Raw genomic sequence first — 27405 nt, forward strand, 5'->3', positions numbered from 1 at the left:
TCCGGAAATGGTTTGGAGAAGAGGGGAGGGGATAGGGTCAAGCGGGCAGGTTGTTGGGCGGCCGGCCGTCACAAGACGCGAGATTTCATCTGGAGAGAGAGGGGAGAAAGAGGTCAGAGCACAGGGTAGGGCAGTGTGAGCAGAACCAGCGGTGTCGTTTGACTTAGCAAACGAGGATCGGATGTCGTCGACCTTCTTTTCAAAATGGTTGACGAAGTCGTCTGCAGAGAGGGAGGGGAGGGGGGGGTGGAGGAGGATTCAGGAGGGAGGAGAAGGTGGCAAAGAGCTTCATAGGGTTAGAGGCAGATGCTTGGAATTTAGCGTGGTAGAAAGTGGCTTTAGCAGCAGAGACAGAGGAGGAAAATGTAGAGAGGAGGGAGTGAAAGGATGCCAGGTCCGCAGGGAGGCGAGTTTTCCTCCATTTCCGCTCGGCTGCCCGGAGCCCTGTTCTGTGAGCTCGCAATGAGTCATCGAGCCACGGAGCGGGAGGGGAGGACCGAGCCGGCCTGGAGGATAGGGGACATAGAGAGTCAAAGGATGCAGATAGGGAGGAGAGGAGGGTTGAGGAGGCAGAATCAGGAGATAGGTTGGAGAAGGTTTGAGCGGAGGGAAGAGATGATAGGATGGAAGAGGAGAGAGTAGCGGGGGAGAGAGAGCGAAGGTTGGGACGGCGCGATACCATCCGAGTAGGGGCAGTGTGGGAGGTGTTGGATGAGAGCGAGAGGGAAAAGGATACAAGGTAGTGGTCGGAGACTTGGAGGGGAGTTGCAATGAGGTTAGTGGAAGAACAGCATCTAGTAAAGCGTATTGCCTGCCTTGTGAGTAGGGGGGGAGGGTGAGAGGGTGAGGCCAAAGGAGGAGTGGAGTGGAAAGAAGGAGGCAGAGAGGAATGAGTCAAAGGTAGACGTGGGGAGGTTAAAGTCGCCCAGAACTGTGAGAGGTGAGCCGTCCTCAGGAAAGGAGCTTATCAAGGCATCAAGCTCATTGATGAACTCTCCGAGGGAACCTGGAGGGCGATAAATGATAAGGATGTTAAGCTTGAAAGGGCTGGTAACTGTGACAGCATGGAATTCAAAGGAGGCGATAGACAGATGGGTAAGGGGAGAAAGAGAGAATGACCACTTGGGAGAGATGAGGATCCCGGTGCCACCACCCCGCTGACCAGAAGCTCTCGGGGTGTGCGAGAACACGTGGGCGGACGAAGAGAGAGCAGTAGGAGTAGCAGTGTTGTCTGTGGTGATCCATGTTTCCGTTAGTGCCAAGAAGTCGAGGGACTGGAGGGAGGCATAGGCTGAGATGAACTCTGCCTTGTTGACCGCAGATCGGCAATTCCAGAGGCTACCGGAGACCTGGAACTCCACGTGGGTCGTGCGCGCTGGGACCACCAGATTAGGGTGGCAGTGGCCACGCGGTGTGGAGCGTTTGTATGGTCTGTGCAGAGAGGAGAGAACAGGGATAAACAGACACATAGTTAACAGGCTACAGAAGAGGCTACGCTAATGCAAAGGAGATTGGAATGACAAGTGGACTACACGTCTCGAATGTTCAGAAAGTTAAGCTACGTAGCAAGAATCTTATTGACTAAAATGATTAAAATGATACAGTACTGCTGAAGTAGGCTAGCTGGCAGTGGGTGCGTTGTTGACACTACACTAATCAAGTCGTTCCGTTGAGTGTAATAGTTTCTACAGTGCTGCTATTCGGGGGCTAGCTGGCTAGCTAGTAGTGTTGTTTACGTTACGTTGCGTTAAAAGAACGACAATAGCTGGCTAGCTAACCTAGAAAATCGCTCTAGACTACACAATTATCTTTGATACAAAGACGGCTATGTAGCTAGCTATGTAGCTAGCTACGATCAAACAAATCAAACCGTTGTACTGTAATGAAATGAAATGAAAATGTGATACTACCTGTGAATGCGACCGGGTTGTTGAGTTCTATTCAGAAGACGTTGGCTAGCTGTTGGCTAGCTAGCAGAGTCTCCTACGTTAAGGACGACAAATAGCTGGCTAGCTAACCTCGGTAAATTAAGATAATCACTCTAAGACTACACACTCTAAACCTAAACAACACAATTATCTTGGAACGAAGATACGAAGACAGCAAAGACAGCTATGTAGCTAGCTAACACTACACTGATCAAGTCGTTCAGTTGAGTGTAATAGTTTTCCCAGTGCAGCTAATCAGTGGACGTTAGCTAGCTGGCTAGTGAAGACTACGTTAGGACGGCGAAATACGATAATTACGCAATTATCTTTGATACAAAGACGGCTATGTAGCTAGCTGAGAAGAAATTGCTAAGATTAGACAAATCAAACCGTTGTGCTATAATGAAATATAATGAAATGAAATGTAAAAAGTTATACTACCTGCGGGAGCAAGCGCCGATGCGACCACTCGCTCCAAACCGGTGGTACAACCGGATAGACCAATTATTTTGGTCTATCTTTATCTATGCTATCTTTATCTATGCTATCTTTATCTATGCTATCTTTATCTATGCTATCTTTATCTATGCTATCATTATTTTGGTCTATCTTTATCTATGCTATCTTTATCTATGCTATCATTATTTTGGTCTATCTTTATCTATGCTATCTTTATCTATGCTATCTTTATCTATGCTATCTTTATCTATGCTATCTTTATCTATGCTATCATTATTTTGGTCTATCTTTATCTATGCTATCTTTATCTATGCTATCTTTATCTATGCTATCTTTATCTATGCTATCTTTATCTATGCTATCTTTATCTATGCTATCTTTCTCTTGGTCTATCTTAGTCTGTTCTATCTTTCTCTATGCTATCTTTATCTATGCTATCATTATTTTGGTCTATCTTTATCTATGCTATCTTTATCTATGCTATCTTTATCTATGCTATCTTTATCTATGCTATCTTTATCTATGCTATCATTATTTTGGTCTATCTTTCTCTTGGTCTATCCTTCTCTATGCTATCTTTCTCTATGTTATCTGTATTGCAATCTTTATCTATGCTATCTTTCTCTTGGTCTATCCTTCTCTATGCTATCTTTCTCTATGCTATCTTTATTGCTATCTTTATCTATGCTATCTTTATCTATGCTATCTTTATCTATGCTATCTTTATCTATGCTATCTTTATCTATGCTATCTTTATCTTGGTCTATCTTTATCTTGGTCTATCTTTATCTATGCTATCTTTATCTATGCTATCTTTATCTATGCTATCTTTATCTATGCTATCTGCATCTATGCTATCTGCATCTATGCTATCTGCATCTATGCTATCTTTTTATCTATGCTATATTTTTATCTATGCTATCTTTATCTATGCTATCTGCATCTATGCTATCTTTATCTATGCTATCTGCATCTATGCTATCTGCATCTATGCTATCTGCATCTATGCTATCTTTATCTATGCTATCTTTATCTATGCTATCTTTATCTATGCTATCTTTATCTATGCTATCTTTATCTATGCTATCTGCATCTATGCTATCTTTATCTATGCTATCATTATTTTGGTCTATCTTTATCTATGCTATCTTTATCTATGCTATCATTATTTTGGTCTATCTTTATCTATGCTATCATTATTTTGGTCTATCTTTATCTATGCTATCATTATTTTGGTCTATCTTTATCTATGCTATCATTATTTTGGTCTATCTTTATCTATGCTATCATTATTTTGGTCTATCTTTATCTATGCTATCATTATTTTGGTCTATCTTTATCTATGCTATCATTATTTTGGTCTATCTTTATCTATGCTATCATTATTTTGGTCTATCTTTATCTATGCTATCTTTCTCTTGGTCTATCTATCTTTATTGCTATCTTTCTCGATGCTATCTGTCTCTTGGTCTATCCTTCTCTATGCTATCTTTCTCTATGCTATCTTTATCTATGCTATCTTTCTCTTGGTCTATCTTTATCTATGCTATCTTTATCTTGGTCTATCTTTATCTATGCTATCTTTCTCTTGGTCTATCTATCTTTATTGCTATCCTTCTCTATGCTATCTTTCTCTATGCTATCTTTATTGCTATCTTTATCTATGCTATCTTTCTCTTGGTCTATCTTTCTCTATGCTATCTTCATCTTGGTCTATCTTAGTCTGTTCTATCTTTCTCTATGCTATCTATATCTTGGTCTATCCTTCTCTATGCTATCTTTCTCTTGGTCTATCCTTCTCTATGCTATCTTTATCTTGGTCTATCTTAGTCTGCTATCTTTATCTTGGTCTATCTTAGTCTGTGCTATCTTTATCTTGGTCTATCTTAGTCTGTGCTATCTTTATCTTGGTCTATCTTAGTCTGTTCTATCTTTATCTTGGTCTATCTTAGTCTGTGCTATCTTTATCTTGGTCTATCTTAGTCTGTGCTATCTTTATCTTGGTCTATCTTAGTCTGTGCTATCTTTATCTTGGTCTATCTTTATGTTGGTCTATCTTAGTCTGTGCTATCTTTATCTTGGGCTATCTTTATCTTGGTCTATCTTAGTCTGTGCTATCTTTATCTTGGGCTATCTTTATCTTGGTCTATCTTAGTCTGTGCTATCTTTATCTTGGTCTATCTTAGTCTGTGCTATCTTTATCTTGGTCTATCTTAGTCTGTGCTATCTTTATCTTGGTCTATCTTTATCTTGGTCTATCTTAGTCTGTGCTATCTTTATCTTGGTCTATCTTTTGTTGGTCTATCTTAGTCTGTGCTATCTTTATCTTGGTCTATCTTTATCTTGGTCTATCTTTATCTTGGTCTATCTTTATCTTGGTCTATCTTTATCTTGGTCTATCTTTATCTTGGTCTATCTTTATCTTGGTCTATCTTTATCTTGGTCTATCTTAGTCTGTGCTATCTTTATCTTGGTCTATCTTTATCTTGGTCTATCTTAGTCTGTGCTATCTTTATCTTGGTCTATCTTTATGTTGGTCTATCTTAGTCTGTGCTATCTTTATCTTGGTCTATCTTTATCTTGGTCTATCTTTATCTTGGTCTATCTTTATCTTGGTCTATCTTAGTCTGTGCTATCTTTATCTTGGTCTATCTTTATGTTGGTCTATCTTTCTCTATCTGTTGGTGTTTCCATCTTTTCCATTCATTGGCATTGTTCTCTCTGCTGATATCTCTGTCTACGATTAGTTCTCTATGTTCAGCTGTAAAGTATAGGGACTTGAATAATTATCTTTCATTTACATTCCTTCGAATTAACTTTAGTCTGAAAAATGTCAAGCCTTTATTATACTTGAAACTAGCGTTATTTTTCATTGTTTGGAATATTTTTCTCAAGATCTTGACATTTTAGAAAAGGTCCTCTTGTAAGGACGAAATGCAACAATGATTGAATACATCACTATCCTGTGACATATTTACTGCTGCTGTCAGTTCTTCTTCTACCCTCTCTGCTGTGTTTGAATGTGAATGTATATTGCATTCCATTTACCAGGCTATTCTGTAGACATACTGTGTGTTGGATAATAGTACCTTTTCTGGCTCTGTGAAAAGGGTAGTCATTTCATGTTGACAATATCCGAGGAATTTCCCTTTGCACTCTCATCCACAGCCAGGAGAGACGACTGTCTGACTGTATTTTTTTAAATTTGTATCGTTTATCCTCCGTTAGTCAGTACCTTTTCTAAGAGTGTGTGTTCTTTGATTAGCTCTTGTGGGATCAAAGCCTGTGAAGAATATTTGTACAATTACATGATTTACAGACCCCCAGGATCCAGTTCCCGCAGAGCAGAGAGAGGAGAAAATCAAATCAAATTGTATTGGTCACGTACAGATATTTAGCAGATGTAATTCTGGGTGTAGTGAAATGCTTGTTCCTAGCTCCAACAGTGCAGTAACATCTAACAATACACAACAATACACACACATCTAAAAAGGAAAATAATGAAAATAAGAAATATAGAAATATTAGGTTGAGCAATGTACTCCGGAGTATAAGTATATATGTGATGGGATGTATAGACATTATGGACAGTCTGTGGATACAATATATAGTATATCTGAAGAATAGAATAGTATATGTACAGCAATAGTTAAATAGGATGAACTTGACTAGAATACAGCATGTACATATTTTTTTATTTTACCTTTATTTTACTAGGCAAGTCAGTTAAGAACAAATTCTTATTTTCAATGACGGCCTAGGAACAGTGGGTTAACTGCCTGTTCAGGTGCAGAACAACAGATTTGTACCTTGTCAGCTCGGGGGTTTGAACTTGCAACCTTCCGGTTACTAGTCCCGGCTATGATGCACTCCCTTCTGGATGGTAGCGGGGTGAACAGGCCTTGGCTCGGCGGGGTGAACAGTCCTTGATTAACTTCTTTGGCTTCCTGTGACACCGGGTGCTGTAGATGTCCTGGAGGCCAGGCAGCGTGCCCTCAGTGATGCGATGTGCAAGCTGCACCATCCTCTGGAGAGCTCTGCGGTTGTGGGCGGTGCAGTTGCCGTACCAGGCGGTGATACAGCCTGACAGGATGCTCTCAATGGTGCATCCGTAAAAGTTTGTGAGGGTCTTAGGGGCCAAGGCAAGGTTGAAGAGGCGCTGTTGCACCTTCTTCACCACACTGTGTGGGTGGACCATTTTACATTGTCAGTGATGTGTACGCCGAGGAACTTTAAGCTTTTTTCCACCTTCTCCACTGCAGCCCTGTTGATGTGAATGGTTGCGTGCTCCCTCTGCTGTCTCCTGAAGTCCACGATCAGCTCCTTCATTTTGTTGACATTGAGGGAGAGGTTATTTTCCTGGCACCACTCCACCAGGGCCCTCACCTCCTCCCTGTCGGCTGTTTCGCAACTGGGAGAATAATGTAATATAAGGCTTTCTATTGTAGAGAGACCACTCAAACACACACCACTCAAACAAATAGCTCCAATATGCTGAGAGAGAGGAGCTATGGCCAACTGGAGACTATAGCCCTACAAAATAGTCTAACGACATTGAGCTCTTGGCTTTAGATGAAAGGAATGAGTTGGACCAGCCGTAACCTTTTTCTGTACCACCAACTGACTTTTGCTCTGTCCGGTGTACCCCTGAAGTACCCCCTCGTGTGCATTTGACCAGTAAGCCTATGGTCTCATGAGTCTTCTACAGTGCCCCCTGTGTACCCCGGTATATTTGTAGCAAACAGAGCGAGCAGTGGCTCGAACAAGAGCCACGATTGTAAATGTTAATGCATTTGGGAATAGAATGTATTTTTCTCACAGTCGTTCACACCCAGACTTCCACAGCAAGGAGACCAAACTCTTCCTACTCCTGAGGACTGATACTGCTGAGGACTGATATTCATGAGGACTGATATTCATGAGGACTGATATTCATGAGGACTGATATTCATGAGGACAGATACTCCTGAGGACAGATACTCCTGAGGACAGATACTCCTGAGGACAGATACTCCTGAGGACAGATACTTCTGAGGACGGATACTCCTGAGGACAGATACTCCTGAGGACAGATACTCCTGAGGACAGATACTCCTGAGGACAGATACTCCTGAGGACAGATACTCCTGAGGTCTGATACTCCTGAGGTCTGATACTCCTGAGGTCTGATACTCCTGAGGTCTGATACTCCTGAGGTCTGATACTCCTGAGGTCTGATACTCCTGAGGTCTGATACTCCTGAGGTCTGATACTCCTGAGGTCTGATACTCCTGAGGACAGATACTCCCGAGGACTCATACTCCCGAGGGCTTTGGCTCAGTCAAGAGAGCACCATGAGAGAGCACAGTGGAAATTATTAGCCTAGAATGTGTGTGTGGGGGTGTGGGTGTGTGCGTGTGTCTGGCGGCCTGAACAGCACTCACCACACACGTCAGACAACTGAGGGCAGTAAGAGGGCCTCTCTCTCTCTCTCTCTCTCTCTCTCTCTCTCTCTCTCTCTCTCTCTCTCTCTCTCTCTCGACTGGATGTTTGGAGGCAATAGAATGGAGGGTTAGGACGACAAGAGGACTGTGTTGTATGGAGTGAAGAGGGGAGGGGCCGGGAGCACTCAGCTCAGCAGGCAGTAAGCTTGAGGAGAGGAGTTGACCTGGCAGGACCTGAGTGTTGAAGGAGGTTGCTAATTGGCTGTGGTAAAGCTGTCACAGTCTCCACTCCAGACTAGACGGTCGACCATCCAGGGAGTCTGTATAAAAGCCAGACTCTCCTCACCCGGCCTGGCCCAGCCAGCATGTCAGGAGGATTTACGTGTTTAAATCTACAGTAGCCTTCCACCTCTGCTAATACACACACACACACACACACACACACACACACACACACACACACACACACACACACACACACACACACACACACACACACACACACACACACACACACACACACACACACACACACACACACACACACACACAAACAAATGTACACACACACTCTGAACTGCTATATGTGGCCTCTGGATAACACTCTCAGATTCATGGCCTGCGGAATTTCTACTGACATTTCTCATCCTCTTTTCCTTGTATTCCTTCACTGGAGAAAGTAGTCTGGACACTTTGTTTAAGCCTCTCCTTGTAGAGAAAGTAGTCTGGACACTTTGTTTAAGCCTCTCCTTGTAGAGAAAGTAGTCTGGACACTTTGTTTAAGCCTCTCCTTGTAGAGAAAGTAGTCTGGACACTTTGTTTAAGCCTCTCCTTGTAGAGAAAGTAGTCTGGACACTTTGTTTAAGCCTCTCCTTGTAGAGAAAGTAGTCTGGACACTTTGTTTAAGCCTCTCCTTGTAGAGAAAGTAGTCTGGACACTTTGTTTAAGCCTCTCCTTGTAGAGAAAGTAGTCTGGACACTTTGTTTAAGCCTCTCCTTGTGGAGAAAGTAGTCTGGACACTTTGTTTAAGCCTCTCCTTGTAGAGAAAGTAGTCTGGACACTTTGTTTAAGCCTCTCCTTGTAGAGAAAGTAGTCTGGACACTTTGTTTAAGCCTCTCCTTGTGGAGAAAGTAGTCTGGACACTTTGTTTAAGCCTCTCCTTGTAGAGAAAGTAGTCTGGACACTTTGTTTAAGCCTCTCCTTGTAGAGAAAGTAGTCTGGACACTTTGTTTAAGCCTCTCCTTGTAGAGAAAGTAGTCTGGACACTTTGTTTAAGCCTCTCCTTGTAGAGAAAGTAGTCTGGACACTTTGTTTAAGCCTCTCCTTGTAGAGAAAGTAGTCTGGACACTTTGTTTAAGCCTCTCCTTGTAGAGAAAGTAGTCTGGACACTTTGTTTAAGCCTCTCCTTGTGGAGAAAGTAGTCTGGACACTTTGTTTAAGCCTCTCCTTGTAGAGAAAGTAGTCTGGACACTTTGTTTAAGCCTCTCCTTGTGGAGAAAGTAGTCTGGACACTTTGTTTAAGCCTCTCCTTGTAGAGAAAGTAGTCTGGACACTTTGTTTAAGCCTCTCCTTGTAGAGAAAGTAGTCTGGACACTTTGTTTAAGCCTCTCCTTGTAGAGAAAGTAGTCTGGACACTTTGTTTAAGCCTCTCCTTGTAGAGAAAGTAGTCTGGACACTTTGTTTAAGCCTCTCCTTGTAGAGAAAGTAGTCTGGACACTTTGTTTAAGCCTCTCCTTGTAGAGAAAGTAGTCTGGACACTTTGTTTAAGCCTCTCCTTGTAGAGAAAGTAGTCTGGACACTTTGTTTAAGCCTCTCCTTGTAGAGAAAGTAGTCTGGACACTTTGTTTAAGCCTCTCCTTGTAGAGAAAGTAGTCTGGACACTTTGTTTAAGCCTCTCCTTGTAGAGAAAGTAGTCTGGACACTTTGTTTAAGCCTCTTCTTGTAGAGAAAGTAGTCTGGACACTTTGTTTAAGCCTCTCCTTGTAGAGAAAGTAGTCTGGACACTTTGTTCAAGCCTCTCCTTGTAGAGAAAGTAGTCTGGACACTTTGTTTAAGCCTCTCCTTGTGGAGAAAGTAGTCTGGACACTTTTCCTTTTCATGAGTGAGAGGTTTTCTTAGTTTGATCTGTGTATTTTGTGAAGAGCTGACGTCACATTCTATAGACATTTCTTCAACTTCTGTTTTTGAATGAATGGAGACCGAAAGGACAGAAACAGAAGCCTGGAACAAGGACCCAGGGTAGAGAAAACATCTGGAAATACTCTTACCACAGTACTCTGCTGTTCAGAGTAACTGAAACCTCACTGAAAACCACAAACAATGACAAAGTTATCATCCCCATGGGGACATGCCTGTCACATCTCTGTCTTTCTATCTGCTCACACAGCTGCTTGAATACACAGACCGTACTCGTCTTTTCCCTCATCTCCAACGATGCTGAAGCACGGGGGACTTTAAAACTGTGTTCCTTCAGCGCTCTGATTTTTACCGTAGGTTTTTATTCATGGGATCATCTACTGGAACAAGTTGTGCCAGCTTCAAGAGGGGTGAGGTAAACACACCGGAACAAGTTGTGCCAGCTTCAAGAGGGGTGAGGTAAACACACCGGAACAAGTTGTGCCAGCTTCAAGAGGGGTGAGGTAAACACGGCACGACTCGTCTGGACACAGCCGTGTGTGAAGAGAGGGGTCACAGGGGTTACATGTTTTAGGACTTTACATACCAGAACAGAACCACTTAGGTTTTGGGAAAAGCCCTATGTGTTTGAGATGACAAGGTCATGCTCCTTATTGGGTTTTAGGGTGGAGATATACTGTTGACAAAGATACTGTATTATAAGTGAGTGTTGCTGAGTGTTTTGTCATTTTGTTTATAAGCTCAATGTTTCAGAATGTCTCTGTATCAACTCTTTGGTAAGATTGGAACAACACACTTTAGGGACATGCAGGATCCTGAACAACAGAATTAGACTATTGCAGTTGCTCATTGTTAACTGTGCCATACCTCATTGTAACCTACCACATGTTGTGTTCAGGGCCAGGCCTCTGTCTCTGTCTCTGTCTGGAGACCAGAACAGTATGCAGCAGATCCAACACTCTCAGGAAGGCAGCCTTAGCAGCTCTAATCCCCTGTTGAACGCCGTCCACATGAGACCTTTAGATGTGAACTACACCTGGGTTCAAACACTATTTGAAATTGTTCAAATACTTTGAGTGTTTGTGTCAACCTGCCTGGAGTGCCAGATTGCCGGTTTTGCTTGTTTAGGACTATTTTATTAGTCCATAAAGTCAGGCATGCTCAATCAAGCACAGATAACGGTTTTTGTTTTTTGTTTTTTTCAAATACTATTTGAAGCCAGGTCTGATGTGAATCACAATTTGTTTCTAATGGATTGCCACAGACAAAAGGCCAGAGCAGCAGAGAGTAGAACCTAGAAAAGGAGAGGAGACCCAAAACAAAGGACAGGAGAGGAGACCAGATGAGAGGAGAGGAGACCCAAAACAAAGGACAGGAGAGGCGACCAGATGAGAGGAGAGGAGAGGAGAGAAAAGGAGAGGAGAGAAAAGGAGAGGAGAGGAGAGGAGAGGAGAACCAAACAGAGGAGAGGAGAGGAGAGGAGAGGAGAGGAGAGGAGAGGAGAGGAGAGGAGAGGAGAGGAGAGGAGAGGAGAGGAGAGGAGAGAACCAAAGGAGAGGAGAGGAGAGGGAGAGGAGAGGAGAGGAGAGGAGAGAAAGGAGAGGAGGGAGAGGAGAGGAGAGGAGAGGAGAGAGAGGAGAGAGGAGAGGAGAGGAGAGGAGAGAAAAGAGGAGAGAGAGGAGAGGAGAGAAAAGGAGAGGAGAGGAGAACCAAAAAAAAGGAGAGGAGAGAGAAAGCAGAGGAGAGGAGAGAAAAGGAGAGGAGAGGAGAGAAAAGGAGAGGAGAGGAGAGGAGAGGAGAGAAAAGGAGAGGAGAGGAGAGAGAGCAGAACAGAGGAGAACAGATGAGAGGAGAGGAGACCAAACAAAGGAGAGGAGAGGAGAGCAGAACAGAGGAGAACAGATGAGAGGAGAGGAGAGAGGAGAGCAGAACAGAGGAGAACAGATGAGAGGAGAGGAGAGAACAGAGGAGAGCAGATGAGAGGAGAGGAGAGAGCAAACAGAGGAGAGGAGATGAGAGGAGAGAAAAGGAGAGGAGAACAGATGAGAGGAGAGGAGAGAGCAGATGAGCAGAACAGAGGAGAACAGATGAGAGGAGAGGAGAGGAGAGCAGAACAGAGGAGAACAGATGAGAGGAGAGGAGAGGAGAGCAGAACAGAGGAGAACAGATGAGAGGAGAGGAGAGGAGAGGAGAGGAGAGGAGAGGAGAGGAGAGGAGAGCAGATGAGAGGAGAGGAGAACCAAACAGAGGAGAGGAGAGGAGAGGAGAGAAAAGGAGAGGAGAGAAAAGGAGAGGAGAGGAGAACCAAACAGAGAAAAGGAGAGGAGAGAAAAGGAGAGGAGAGGAGAACCAAACAAAGGAGAGGAGAGGAGAGGAGAGGAGAGGAGAGAAAGAGGAGAGGAGAGGAGAGAAAAAGGAGAGGAGAGGAGAGGAGAACCAAACAAAGGAGAGGAGAGGAGAGCAGAGGAGAGGAGAGAAAAGGAGAGGAGAGGAGAGAAAAGGAGAGGAGAGGAGAGGAGAGAAAAGGAGAGGAGAGGAGAACCAAACAAATGAGAGGAGAGGAGAGGAGAGGAGAGGAGAGGAGAACAGAGGAGAGGAGAGGAGAACAGATGAGAGGAGAGGAGAACCAAACAGAGGAGAGGAGAGGAGAGGAGAACAGAGGAGAACAGATGAGAGAGGAGAACCAAACAGAGGAGAGGAGAGGAGAGGAGAGGAGAGAAAAGGAGAGGAGAACCAAACAAAGGAGAGGAGAGGAGAGGAGAGGAGAGGAGAGAAAAGGAGAGGAGAGGAGAGAAAAGGAGAGGAGAGGAGAACCAAACAAAGGAGAGGAGAGGAGAGCAGAGGAGAGGAGAGAAAAGGAGAGGAGAGGAGAGAAAAGGAGAGGAGAGGAGAGGAGAGAAAAGGAGAGGAGAGGAGAGCAGAACAGAGGAGAACAGATGAGAGGAGAGGAGAGGAGAGGAGAGCAGAACAGAGGAGAACAGATGAGAGGAGAGGAGAGGAGAGCAGAACAGAGGAGAACAGATGAGAGGAGAGGAGAACAGAGCAGAACAGAGGAGAACAGATGAGAGGAGAGGAGAGGAGAGGAGAGAGGAGAGAGAGAGAGGAGAGGAGAGGAGAGGAGAGCAGATGAGAAGGAAACAGAGGAGAGGAGAGGAGAGGAGAGGAGAGAGGACCAAACAGAGGAGAGAGGAGGAGAAGCAAACAGAGGAGAACAGATGAGAGGAGAGGAGAACCAAACAGAGGAGAGGAGAGGAGAGGAGAGAGAGGAGAGAAAAGGAGAGGAGAGAAAAGGAGAGGAGAGAAAAGGAGAGGAGAGGAGAACCAAACAGAGAAAAGGAGAGGAGAGGAGAGAAAAGGAGAGGAGAGGAGAACCAAACAAAGGAGAGGAGAGGAGAGGAGAGAAAAGGAGAGGAGAGAAAAGGAGAGAAAAGGAGAGGAGAGGAGAACCAAACAAAGGAGAGGAGAGGAGAGGAGAGGAGAGGAGAAAGAGGAGAGGAGAGGAGAGGAGAGGAGAGGAGAGGAGAGAGGAGAGGAGAGGAGAGGAGAGAAAAGGAGAGGAGAGGAGAGAAAAGGAGAGGAGAGGAGAACCAAACAAAGGAGAGGAGAGGAGAGCAGAGGAGAGGAGAGAAAAGGAGAGGAGAGGAGAGAAAAGGAGAGGAGAGGAGAGGAGAGAAAAGGAGAGGAGATGAGAACCAAACAAATGAGAGGAGAGGAGAGGAGAACAGAGGAGAACAGATGAGAGGAGAGGAGAACCAAACAGAGGAGAGGAGAGGAGAGGAGAGAAAAGGAGAGGAGAGGAGAGAAAAGGAGAGGAGAGAAAAGGAGAGGAGAGGAGAACCAAACAAAGGAGAGGAGAGGAGAGGAGAGGAGAGAAAAGGAGAGGAGAGGAGAGAAAAGGAGAGGAGAGGAGAGGAGAGAAAAGGAGAGGAGAGGAGAACCAAACAAATGAGAGGAGAGGAGAGGAGAGGAGAGGAGAGGAGAGGAGAGGAGAAGGAGAGGAGAACAGAGGAGAACAGATGAGAGGAGAGGAGAACCAAACAGAGGAGAGGAGAGGAGAGGAGAGGAGAACAGAGGAGAACAGATGAGAGGAGAGGAGAACCAAACAAAGGAGAGGAGAGGAGACCAGAGGAGAGGAGAGGAGAGAGAGGAGAGGAGGAGAGGAGAACCAAACAAAGGAGAGGAGAGGAGACCAGAGGAGAGGAGAGGAGAGGAGAGGAGAACCAAACAAAGGAGAGGAGAGGAGAGGAGAGGAGAGGAGAGGAGAGGAGAGGGGGGAGGGGAGAGAGAGAACCAAACAAAGGAGAGGAGAGGGAGAGGAAAGGAAACCAAACAAAGGAGAGGAGAGGAGAGGAGAGGAGACCAGAGGAGAGGAGAGGAGACCAGAGGAGAGGAGAGGAGAGGAGAGGAGACCAGATGAGAGGAGAGGAGAGGAGACAGATGAGAGGAGAGGAGAGGAGACCAGATGAGAGGAGAGGAGACCAGATGAGAGGAGAGGAGAGGAGACAGATGAGAGGAGAGGAGAGGAAAGGAAAGGAAAGGAAAGGAAAGGAAAGGAGGAGAGGAGAGGAGACCAGAGGAGAGGAGAGGAGACCAGATGAGAGGAGAGGAGAGGAGACCAGATGAGATGAGAGGAGACCAGATGGGAGGAGATGAGAGGGGGAGGGGAGGAGAGGAGAACCAAACAGAGGAGAGGAGAGGAGAGGAGAGGAGAGGAGAGGAGAGGAGAGAGAAAGAGGAGAGGAGAGAAAAGGAGAGGAGAGGAGAGAAAAGGAGAGGAGAGAAAAGGAGAGGAGAGGAGAACCAAACAAAGGAGAGGAGAGGAGAGGAGAGGAGAGGAGAACCAAACAAATGAGAGGAGAGGAGAGGAGAGCAGAGGAGAGGAGAGAAAAGGAGAGGAGAGGAGAGAAAAGGAGAGGAGAGGAGAGAAAAGGAGAGGAGAGGAGAACCAAACAAATGAGAGGAGAGGAGAGGAGAGGAGAGGAGAGGAGAACAGAGGAGAACAGATGAGAGGAGAGGAGAACCAAACAGAGGAGAGGAGAGGAGAGGAGAGGAGAGGAGGAGAGGAGAACCAAACAAAGGAGAGGAGAGGAGACCAGAGGAGAGGAGAGGAGAGGAGAGGAGGAGAGGAGAACCAAACAAAGGAGAGGAGAGGAGACCAGAGGAGAGGAGAGGAGAGAAAAGGAGAGGAGAGGAGAACCAAACAAAGGAGAGGAGAGGAGAGGAGAGGAGAGGAGAGGAGAGGAGGGAGGGGAGGAGAGGAGAACCAAACAAAGGAGAGGAGAGGAGAGGAGAGGAGAGGAGAGGACAGATGAGAGGAGAGGAGAGGAAAGGAAAGGAGAACAGAAGAGAACAGGAGGAGAGGAGAGGAGACCAGAGGAGAGGAGAGGAGACAGATGAGAGGAGAGGAGAGGAGAGGAGAGGAGAGGAGACCAGATGAGAGGAGAGGAGAGGAGACAGATGAGAGGAGAGGAGAGGAGACAGATGAGAGGAGAGGAGAGGAGAACCAGATGAGAGGAGAGGAGACCAGATGAGAGGAGAACAGATGAGAGGAGAGGAGACCAGATGAGAGGAGAGGAGAGGAGAGGAGAGGAGAGGAGAGGAGAGGAGACAGAGGAGAGGAGAGGAGAGGAGACCAGATGAGAGGGAGAGAGGAGACCAGATGAGAGGAGAGGAGAGGAGACCAAACAGAGAAAAGGAGAGGAGAGGAGACCAGAGGAGAGGAGACCAGAGGAGAGGAGAGGAGACCAGATGAGAGGAGAGGAGAGGAGAGGAGACCAGATGAGAGGAGAGGAGAGGAGACCAGATGAGAGGAGAGGAGAACCAAACAAAGGAGAGGAGAGGAGAGGAGAGGAGAGGAAAGGAAAGGAAAGGAAAGGAAAGGAGAAAGGAAAGGAAAGGAAAGGAAAGGAAAGGAGAGGAGAGGAGACCAGAGGAGAGGAGAGGAGACCAGATGAGAGGAGAGAGAGGAGAGGAGAGGAGACCAGATGAGAGGAGAGGAGAGGAGAACCAAACAGATGAGAGGAGAGGAGAGGAGACAGAGGAGAACAGATGAGAGGAGAGGAGACCAAATGAGAGGAGAGGAGAGGAGACAGATGAGAGGAGAGGAGAGGAAAGGAAAGGAAAGGAAAGGAAAGGAGGAGAGGAGAGGAGACCAGAGGAGAGGAGAGGAGAGGAGACCAGATGAGAGGAGAGGAGAGGAGAGGAGAGGAGACCAGATGAGATGAGAGGAGAGGAGACCAAATGAGAGGAGATGAGAGGAGGGGAGGGGAGGAGAGGAGAACCAAACAGAGGAGAGGAGAGGAGAGGAGAAAAAGGAGAGGAGAGAAGAGGAGAGGAGAGGAGAGAAAAGGAGAGGAGAGAAAAGGAGAGGAGAGGAGAACCAAACAAAGGAGAGGAGAGGAGAGGAGAGAGGAGAGGAGAGGAGAGGAGAGGAGGAGAGGAGAACCAAACAAATGAGAGGAGAGGAGAGAGGAGAGAGAGGAGAGGAGAAAAAAGGAGAGGAGAGGAGAGAGAAAGGAGAGGAGAGGAGAGGAGAGGAGAGGAGGGGAGGAGAGGAGAACCAAACAAATGAGAGGAGAGGAGAGGAAGGAGAGGAGAGGAGAGGAGAGGAGGAGAGGAGAGGAGACCAGAGGAGAGGAGAGGAGACCAGAGGAGAACAGATGAGAGGAGAGGAGAACCAAACAGAGGAGAGGAGACAGATGAGAGGAGAGGAGAGGAGAGATGAGAGGAGAGGAGAACCAGAGGAGAGGAGAGGAGACAGATGAGAGGAGAGGAGAGGAGGAGGAGGAGAACCAAACAAAGGAGAGGAGAGGAGACCAGAGGAGAGGAGAGGAGAGGAGAGGAGAGGAGACCAGATGAGATGAGAGGAGAGGGAGGGGGAGGGGAGAGGAGAACCAAACAAAGGAGAGGAGAGGAGAGAGAGAGGAGAGGAGAGAGGAGAGAAAAGGAGAGGAGAGGAGGAAAGGGGGAAGGGGAGGAGAGGAGAACCAAACAAAGGAGAGGAGAGAGAGAGAGGAGAGGAGAGAGAAGGACAAATGAGAGGAGAGGAGAGGAGAACAGAGGAGAACAGAGGAGAGGAGAGGAGAAAAAGGAGAGGAGAGGAGAGGAGAGAGGAGGAGGAGAGGAGAACCAAACAAATGAGAGGAGAGGAGACCAGAGGAGAGGAGAGGAGAGGAGAGGAGAGAGGAGAACCAAACAAAGGAGAGGAGAGGAGACCAGAGGAGAGGAGAGGAGAGGAGAGGAGAGGAGAGGAGAGGAGAGAGGAGAGGAGAACCAAACAAAGGAGAGGAGAGAGGAGAGGAGAGGAGAGGAGAGGAGGGGGGAGGGGAGGAGAGGAGAACCAAACAAAGGAGAGGAGAGGAGAGGAGAGGAGAGGAGAGGAGAGGAGAACCAAACAAAGAGAGGAGAGGAGAGGAAAGGAAAGGAAAGGAAAGGAAAGGAAAGGAGGAGAGGAGAGGAGACCAGAGGAGAGGAGAGGAGACCAGATGAGAGGAGAGGAGAGGAGAGGAGAGGAGAGGAGAGGAGAGGAGACCAGATGAGAGGAGAGGAGAGGAGAGGAGACAGATGAGAGGAGAGGAGAGGAGACAGATGAGAGGAGAGGAGAGGAGACCAGATGAGAGGAGAGGAGACCAGATGAGAGGAGAGGAGAGGAGAGGAGACCAGATGAGAGGAGAGGAGAGGAGAGGAGAGGAGACAGATGAGAGGAGAGGAGACCAGATGAGAGGAGAGGAGAGGAGAGGAGACCAGATGAGAGGAGAGGAGAGGAGACCAGATGAGAGGAGAGGAGACCAGATGAGAGGAGAGGAGAGGAGACCAGAGGAGAGGAGAGGAGACCAGAGGAGAGGAGAGGAGACCAGAGGAGAGGAGACCAGATGAGAGGAGAGGAGACCAGATGAGAGGAGAGGAGAGGAGACCAGATGAGAGGAGAGGAGACCAGATGAGAGGAGAGGAGAGGAGACCAGAGGAGAGGAGACCAGATGAGAGGAGAGGAGAGGAGAGGAGAGGAGACCAGATGAGAGGAGAGGAGAGGAGAGGAGACCAGATGAGACCAGATGAGAGGAGAGGAGAGGAGAGGAGAGGAGACCAGATGAGAGGAGAGGAGAGGAGAGGAGACCAGATGAGAGGAGAGGAGAACAGATGAGAGGAGAGGAGAGGAGAGGAGAGGAGAGGAGAGGAGAGGAGACCAGATGAGAGGAGAGGAGAGGAGGAGGAGAGGAGAGGAGAGGAGAGGAGAGGAGAGGAGAGGAGACCAGATGAGAGGAGAGGAGAGGAGAGGAGAGGAGAGGAGAGGAGAGGAGAGGAGAGGAGAGGAGACCAGAGGAGAGGAGAACAGATGAGAGGAGAGGAGAGGAGAGGAGAGGAGAGGAGAGGAGAGGAGAGGAGAGGAGAGGAGAGGAGAGGAGAGGAGAGGAGAGGAGAGGAAGTTTGATTTAATCTCTTGGATTTGTAGGTGTTTTGTGGGGGATTAATAATACATTTTCTTTACTACAGTGGTCAGAGTCAGATCTATTTTAGGCTGAGAACAGAAAAACAGATTCCATTGGAATTAATCAGATGGTTTAGGATCCCCATGTTCTCTTTGATGCTGTTATCTGTGTGGCTTTAGTAACACGAGCCAGTTTCTCCCTATTTGATACATTCAAATCGGGGGATAAATCTGTTTTTTTTAATGGGTTTGATGTGATGGTTTGACAGGATATTTTCCCTTTAATGTTCTATAAGAAAATGCTAAAAGAAAATTTAAAAAATCCAGTTGTGAAAATCCTCAAAACATGTCCACTGCCAGTTAGTCCATCTTTTTGAACAATCACTGTTAAACTGAACACTAATGCAATATTCTTCATAGCCCACAGTGTTGTGTTTCCAATGATACCTTTAGCTGTGAGTTGATCGCTGTTTAACATCCTCTACATGCCAATGAGTTGTTACTCATCATGTACAGGATGTCTTTTGGAAGAAAGAAAGAAAAAAAAACAGATTTAACAAGAAAGGCACAATATACATCCTAAATCCTAACATTGAGCTGTGTGTGTTTGTGTCTCTGTCAGGTATCTTTGGTCAGAAGCTGGAGGAGACGGTGCGGTACGAGAGGCGTTATGGGAGCAGGCAGGCCCCCATGCTGGTGGAGCAGTGTGTGGGCTTTATACGCAAGTGGGGCCTACGGGAAGAAGGACTGTTCAGGCTACCAGGGCAGGCCAACTTGGTCAAAGAGCTGCAGGATGCCTTTGACTGCGGAGAGAAGCCCTCCTTCGACTGGTATGTTACGTTTACTGTAAACGAGATGAAGAAATGTGTACAAATGTAAATGCACAACTTTCATTTTGCATGTGTTTGAGTGGGATTCTGTTCATTCCATTATGAGCCTGTCCTCCTTATCTCTCCCTCCACCAGCCTCCACTGGTGTATATATATATATATATATATATATATATACAGTATGGATTTTCTAAAGGAAAACCCCGCCTTAGACTGCATGTCAGCAACATACAATATACTGTATATACACTGAGTATACAAAACATTAAGGACACCTGCTCTTTCCATTCAGAGGATGAATGGGCAAGACAAAAGATTTAAGTGCCTTTGAACAGGGTAATGGTAGTAGGTGCCAGGTGCACCGGTTTGTGTCAAGAACTGCAATGCTGCTGGTTTTTTTTCACGCTCAACAGTTTCCATGTGTGTATCAAGAATGGTGCACCACCCAAAGGACATCCAGCCAAGTTGACACAACTGTGGGAAGCATTGGAGTCAACATGGGCCAGCATTCCTGTGGAACGCTTTCGACACCTTGTAAAGTCCATGCCTTGACGAATTGAGGCTGTTCTGAGGGAAAAAGGGGGTGCAACTCAATATTAGGATGTGTATGGGAACCCACAGCATTGGCAGTGCTTTCACCATTCTTATTCACTCTGCAATATATAGAATCTCAAATCAAATTCCACATTTTTCATCCTGTTTCCTGCTAATTCTGTATCGGGGTCTGCCAGGATCTTATAAAATATTCCCACAGTAATAATAATTCTCAGACTGGGAATGACATGGAATTAAATCTGGGAGTGGAAAGTGGTGACAGACAGCTTTTGGCACATCCACCTAATGCCTCAGGGCATTATTATGGGATGCTCAGACACCTTACCTGTGATTACTTTTACTGACAGCTCTGTTGATATGCATTTCGTGCACATATCTCAGATAGGTTAGCTGTTTAAAACTAAATGAGAAGTCACACCAACAATTTATTTTTTAACAAATGTACTTTTTTCCCCAGCATGCTCTACTGCAGATTGATTTTGGAATAGTTTTTAACATCTGTGTTTTTGCATGTACACTGAGTGTACACAAACGTTATGCAACACAAAGATAACATTTTTTTCTTCTAAACTAATCCAATTATTGAACTTTGGCACCCATTGCTGAAATGGTTGTTCCAGTTTAAATGACTTGAGTAGTTTCTTCCCACTGTTCTTAACCCTGGCAGTCAGGTTGGAATACAGGTTGTGGTTGAAAACAAAATGTCAACTGCTGGATAATCTAATGCTGGCTGGATTCCAATGGGATTACACTTCACTGTGCAAGCCAGTGTAATGTGATTCACAGTTAGGGTTGCACAATTCTGGTACATTTCCTGGTAAATTTCATTGGTTTTCCAGAAATCCTGGTTGATAGATTACTGGATATTTTTTTTGGGGGGGGCAAGTTTATGGAATTCTGCAACCTAGTGGTTGGAGCGTTGGATTAGTAACCGAAAGGTTGCAAGTTCAAATCCCCGAGCTGACAAGGTACAAATCTGTCATTCTGCCCCCGAACAGGCATTTAACCCACTGTTCCTAGGCCGTCATTGAAAATAAGAATGTGTTCTTAACTGACTTGCCTTGTTAAATAAAGGTAAATAAAAACTACTATACCGTACTCAATAAAACGGCATATGTTTTACTCATATGAAGTTAGTACTGCTCGCTTGAGCTATTTAACTTTCTTAACTACACTTTATTTCTTTTTAGGAAATCTGTTACCTCAAAATGTTTGAGTAGCCAGAACTTATCGTGGTTTTACAGAGTAGAGGCCGATTCAGAGTCGAGATAAGAGTGCTCAACTCTGACTTCAGTGGAAACCATCAGTAAGAAACTTGCAGGAGTATTAAAAATGCAAGAGGGAGAGAGGGAGGGAAGGAGAGCGAGGTAAGAAGGGAGAGAAATAGGTGGAAAGGGTGGAAGGGAAAAAGAGTGCTTTAGATGCACTATTGTAAAGTGACTGTTCCACTGGATGTCATAAGGTGAATGCACCAATTTGTAAGTCGCTCTGGATAAGAGCGTCTGCTAAATGACTTAAATGTAAATGTAAATGTAAGAGGGATATGGGGTCTCATCGAGTGTGACTGTAATGTGCTGATTACATTCTGATGCTGTCAGTCCTCCTGTAGTATTCTAACTCAGAATGACATTACATTCTGACACTGACAGTCCTCCTGTAGTATTCTAACTCAGAATGACATTACATTCTGACACTGACAGTCCTCCTGTAGTATTCTAACTCAGAATGACATTACATTCTGACACTGACAGTCCTCCTGTAGTATTCTAACTCAGAATGACATTACATTCTGACACTGACAGTCCTCCTGTAGTATTCTAACTCAGAATGACATTACATTCTGACACTGTCAGTCCTCCTGTAGTATTCTAACTCAGAATGACATTACATTCTGACACTGACAGTCCTCCTGTAGTATTCTAACTCAGAATGACATTACATTCTGACGCTGACAGTCCTCCTGTAGTATTCTAACTCAGAATGACATTACATTCTGACACTGACAGTCCTCCTGTAGTATTCTAACTCAGAATGACATTACATTCTGACACTGACAGTCCTCCTGTAGTGTTCTAACTCAGAATGACATTACATTCTGACGCTGACAGTCCTCCTGTAGTATTCTAACTCAGAATGACATTACATTCTGACGCTGACAGTCCTCCTGTAGTATTCTAACTCAGAATGACATTACATTCTGACGCTGACAGTCCTCCTGTAGTATTCTAACTCAGAATGACATTACATTCTGACACTGACAGTCCTCCTGTAGTATTCTAACTCAGAATGACATTACATTCTGACACTGACAGTCCTCCTGTAGTATTCTAACTCAGAATGACATTACATTCTGACACTGTCAGTCCTCCTGTAGTATTCTAACTCAGAATTCTTCCATAGCGACTCAGGGCAGGCGAGAAGAGAATACTGGTATAGAGGTGACGATTGGGACTGTTTTAATATGATCTCCTCAACTATAGCACTGAGATAGAACTGTTAATTGGAAACAGCTCCTGTTCTGGGGAGGGAGGGAGCAGAGAGGGAGGGGGGAGGGGGGAGAACCCCTACTGTGTGGGATGTAGCAGAGAGGGAGGGACTGTGTGGGATGTAGCAGAGAGGGAGGGAGGGAGGGGGAGAACCCCTACTGTGTGGGATGTAGCAGAGAGGGAGGGAGGGAGGGGGAGAGAACCCCTACTGTGTGGGATGTAGCAGAGAGGGAGGGAGGGAGGGGGAGAGAACCCCTACTGTGTGGGATGTAGCAGAGAGGGAGGGAGGGAGGGGGAGAGAACCCCTACTGTGTGGGATGTAGCAGAGAGGGATGTGTGTATCAGGATGGTGACACCTTCCATAACTCAGAGATGATAGAGGCATGTGAGAGATGGTCCCCTCTACCACCACACTCCACCGCCCACAGTATGACATTACTCAGAATGACATTACATTCTGATGCTGACAGTCCTCCTGTAGTATTCTAACTCAGAATTCTTCCATAGCGACTCAGGGCAGGCGACATAGACACTGACATAGAGGTGATCATTGGGACTGTTTTAACATGCTGTCACACTTTATTTATGCACTACATCATACAGTGCCCTCCACTTATATTGGCACTCGTGATAAATATGAGCAAAACGGGCTGTAAAGAAAATATATTTGCAATAATAATGTGTGACAAAGGGTTGTTGAGCTCCACAAATAAGGAAATTGCTATAAGAAAATAGCTCAACGGTTGAAAATGTCAATTTCCACTATCATGGCAATAATTAAGAAGGTTAAAGCAACTGGAGATGTTAACAACTGGCCTGGAAGAGGACGTGGGTCTATAGGACGATGATTCGAGTGGCCAAAAAATCTCCAAAACTACGATCAGATTTCACATTCAAACGGTACTAGAGCTTTCAATGGGACCGGATTCTATGGTCAGGTGAGACCAAAATATAGATTTTTGGAAATCAACACCGGAGGTGGGTTTGGCGCAGACAGAAAGATAGAAACGTAGAAACGTACCTCATCCCCACTGTGAAGTATGGTGGTGGGTCGTTGATGTTGTGGGGCTCTTTTACTTCCAAAGGCCCCTGGACAACTAGTTAGGATCCATGGTATCATGGACTCCATCACGTACCAGCAGATATTAAACCAAAACCTGACTGCCTCTACTTGGAAGCTTAAACCTGGCCGTGGTGAGATCTTCCAGCAGGACAATGAACCAAAGCACACAAAATCAACACAAAAACTGTTCACTGACCACAGAATCAAGGTTTTGCCATTGCCGTCCCAGTCCTCTGACCTAAACCTCATAGAAAACCTGTGGGATGAGCTGAAGAGGAGAGTCCACAAGCGAGAACCTGGGAATCTGAAGGATCTGGTCTCAGATCTCTTGTCATGTGTTCTCCAACCTCAATACGCATTATAGGAGATGACTCAGAGCTGTTATCTTGGCTTAGGGAGGTTGCACAAAGTATTGCATGAAGGGGTGCCAATAATTGTGGCACACATATATTTGAGAAAAACATTTGTTTTATGTTAAGAATGTATTTTTTATTTCAATTATTTTACTTTCATTAAACGTTAGATTTGTGTGAATATTTTGAAAGAAGACAAAGAGGATAAACAATAAATATTTTTTTTTTCATAGCCCTTTTACCAAGGGTGCCAATATTAGTGGAGGGCACTTCACATCCATCCTTCCACCCTCTCTCCTTTCCCTCTCTCCTTTCCCTCCCTCATTGCCCCCTCCATACATTGATCTGTGTTTATGTCTTCTTCGTTTAAAGGTGCTTCATCTTACTCTCTCTACCCCTCTCCTCTACCTCTCTGCCTTCATCTCACTCCCCACTCTCCTCTCTCTCTCTGCCTCCATCTCTGTCCCTCCCTCACCCTCTCTGCCTCCATCTCTGTCCCTCCCTCTCCCTCTCTGCCTCCATCTCTGTCCCTCCCTCACCCTCTCTGCCTCCATCTCTGTCCCTCCCTCACCCTCTCTGCCTCCATCTCTGTCCCTCCCTCTCCCTCTCTGCCTCCATCTCTGTCCCTCCATCTCTGTCCCTCCCTCACCCTCTCCTCCCTCTCTGCCTCCATCTCTGTCCCTCCCTCACCCTCTCCTCTCTCTCTCTGCCTCCATCTCTGTCCCTCCCTCACCCTCTTCTCTCTCTCTCTCTGCCTTCATCTCTGTCCCTCCCTCACCCTCTCCTCTCTCTCTCTGCCTCCATCTCTGTCCCTCCCTCACCCTCTCCTCTCTCTCTCTCTGCCTCCATCTCTGTCCCTCCCTCACCCTCTCCTCTCTCTCTCTCTGCCTCCATCTCTGTCCCTCCCTCAACCTCTCCTCTCTCTCTCTCTGCCTCCATCTCTGTCCCTCCCTCACCCTCTTCTCTCTCTCTCTCTGCCTCCATCTCTGTCCCTCCCTCACCCTCTCTGTCTCCATCTCTGTCCCTCCCTCACCCTCTCCTCTCCCTCTCTGCCTCCATCTTTGGCTCGCTATTTCTCTCTCCTCTCCTCTCTCTCCCTTCTCTCTCATCCCTCTCTCTTCTCTCTCTCTCTCTCTCTCTCTCTCTCTCTCTCTCTCTCTCTCTCTCTCTCTCTCTCTCTCTCTCTCTCTCTCTCTATCCTCTCCTCTCTCTCCCTTCTCTCTTCTCTTTCTCTCCTCTCTCTCTGCTCCTTTGCTCTCTCACTCTCTCCTCTCCCTCTCTCCCTCTTCTTCCTCTCTCTGCAGTAATACAGATGTTCATACAGTAGCCTCTCTACTAAAGCTGTATCTCAGAGAGCTACCAGAACCAGTCATCCCCTTCTCCAAGTTTGATGACTTCCTCTCCTGCACCAAAATGCTCTGCAAGGATGAGGAATCTGTAAGTACTTCCTGGGTCTAAGATTTAAGTTGTATCTGAAATGGCTTCCTATTCACTTTACTGCGTTGAGCCCTACTTTGTACCAGAGCATGTGAGCCATGTCAAAAGTAGTAATAGTGTGCCGTTAACCATTCATATCAGATGAATCTTCTCTCACACTTCAAGACTTGTTGCTTTATGGGGTATCAGTCCTCAACTCCCCTCAGTCACTCTCCAATCCTGTTTGTTGTCATCTTTCATTCAGCGACTTGGTGTATGTTTTAGCTGGGCTGTGTGTGTGTGTGTGTGTGTGTCTTAGCTGGGCTGAGCTGTGTGTGTGTGTGTGTGTGTGTCTTAGCTGGGCTGAGCTGTGTGTGTGTGTGTGTGTGTGTCTTAGCTGGGCTGAGCTGTGTGTGTGTTTGCGTATGTACGTGCGTGCTTGCATGCACATGTGTGAATCTAACTCCAGCATGACTTATAGGCTAGCTATCTTACCTCTGAAAACACACAGCCAGTCAGCCAGTCAACCAGTCAACCAGTTAGCCAGTCAACCAGTCAGCCAGTCAGCCAGTCAACCCATAGGTATCGGATCATTTCACAGCAAACACAATCAAAGTCCTGAGCATGACCAGCAGATTGAACTGAAGAAGCCAAACATTTTTCTCTATATCTCATATTCCCACCCTGCTTTGCTGTCTTTTCTATGAATTGTTTGAAAGACACAGTGAAAATGTCAAAGAAAATGAAGGGTTTTCTTTTCTTCACAGGATCAGTGTAGACCTTGAGGCCCGCCGGTAAAACTAGTGAGGTCACGGCAGGAGACACAATAATGGTCTGGGATACGGGCTTTCTCCCAAATGATACCCTATTGATACCCAGAGCCCTATCGGCTCTGGTTAAAAGTATTGCACTAGATAGGGAATAGGGTGCTCTTTGGGACCCAAATTAGGATATGGATTATGGTCAAATCTGGACCAGATTAAAAATGGAGATCTGTTAAAATATCTTCAATGGATCACCTATGACTTGTTAAATGGACCTGGACTCATAAGATTAATGGCTGAATTGGATAAATAGGGTTAATTATGCATGTTTAATATCCATTCATAATGTGGGGAAAATATTGACTAAGGATACGTAGAATGTATGCACGCATGACTGTAAGTCGCTTTGGATAAAAGCGTCTGCTAAATGGCATATATTATTATTATATTGGATACATTTAAAGCATTTAAAGCATACAAAGCATCGTTAACTATTAACTATCTACTTCCGTAAAACAATGAGCTAATATTCTGTGGTGATGTCAAACTATTTGTTTGCCCTAATCCATCCCATGAATCGCTCCCAAGAGTGTAGAACACGTATTAAACTGATACATTAGGGGCTCCTGAGCGGTGCAGTGGTCTAAGGCACTGCTTCTTTGGTGACATCTTGTGGTCTTAATGTGAATTACAGGGGAGGGGGCAGTTACCCCAGGGGGCTTCTTACCCCCTAGTACCCTACTTCTATAGTACGTTGGGATGTACATTAAGTGCAACTTGTGTATTCTCTCCCCAGGGAATGAAGGAACTGAAAAGACAAGTGGAATGTCTACCTCCAGTCAACTACAATCTGCTTCAGTACATATGCAGGTAAGAGTAGTATAGCTGCATTATTGTGTATTAATATATTACTGTATCATTGTATTACTGTGAAGACCAGTAATTCTTTTTCATAGACTGACCTGCAAAGTTTCTAGTGTTGGTGACTTTGTTGTTCCACGGTATTGAACTATCATTAAAAAGCTTTACTGGGATGTTAATTGTGTTTCTCCTACAGATTTTTAGATGAAGTCCAGTCCTATTCAGGTGTGAATAAAATGAGTGTCCAGAACCTGGCCACGGTCTTCGGTCCGAATATACTACGGCCAAAGATTGAAGACCCTGTAGCAATCATGGAAGGTCAGTTTATTTTCTAACTCATCTTGATGTCTGTGGCTTTTCAGGTTGCCATTGTCAAAGAGAACCTACCTGGTTAAATAAAGTGCATTTCGATCGAAAAAATGTAACTTTTTAAGTGGAAAGAACGGCATACATGATCTCAATAATGAATCAAATATGTAGTAATTTGACATCATTGTCCTTCTAGGCCAATGACACTGTGAGTATACAGTATTCTGATGCGTATGGACCTGTGAAGACATATAACCTTTCTGGTGTTCTCAGGTACAGTGCTAGTGCAGCAGCTGATGTCTGTTCTGATTGGTCGTCACGACGTGTTGTTCCCTAGAGACGAGGACAGTCCCAAGACACTGGAGCTGGTCAACAACAACAATGAGGTGGGTGGTGT

At 45.7% G+C, this 27405-nt stretch overlaps 1 protein-coding gene across 1 annotated transcript in view; it reads left to right on the top strand.

Moving 5' to 3' along the window:
• arhgap24 (Rho GTPase activating protein 24) overlaps positions 1-27405 on the top strand; it is a 253952-nt gene that overhangs the window by 212936 nt on the left and 13611 nt on the right. The window contains exons 5-9 of the mRNA XM_046305173.1: positions 18994-19201; positions 24963-25095; positions 26635-26708; positions 26896-27017; positions 27282-27394. Coding sequence (XP_046161129.1) covers positions 18994-19201; positions 24963-25095; positions 26635-26708; positions 26896-27017; positions 27282-27394 — 650 coding nt within the window. The remainder of the gene's footprint in view (positions 1-18993; positions 19202-24962; positions 25096-26634; positions 26709-26895; positions 27018-27281; positions 27395-27405) is intronic.

This window comes from Oncorhynchus gorbuscha, linkage group LG16 (assembly GCF_021184085.1).
Source record: "Oncorhynchus gorbuscha isolate QuinsamMale2020 ecotype Even-year linkage group LG16, OgorEven_v1.0, whole genome shotgun sequence".
NCBI classification, from domain to species: Eukaryota; Metazoa; Chordata; class Actinopteri; order Salmoniformes; family Salmonidae; genus Oncorhynchus; species Oncorhynchus gorbuscha.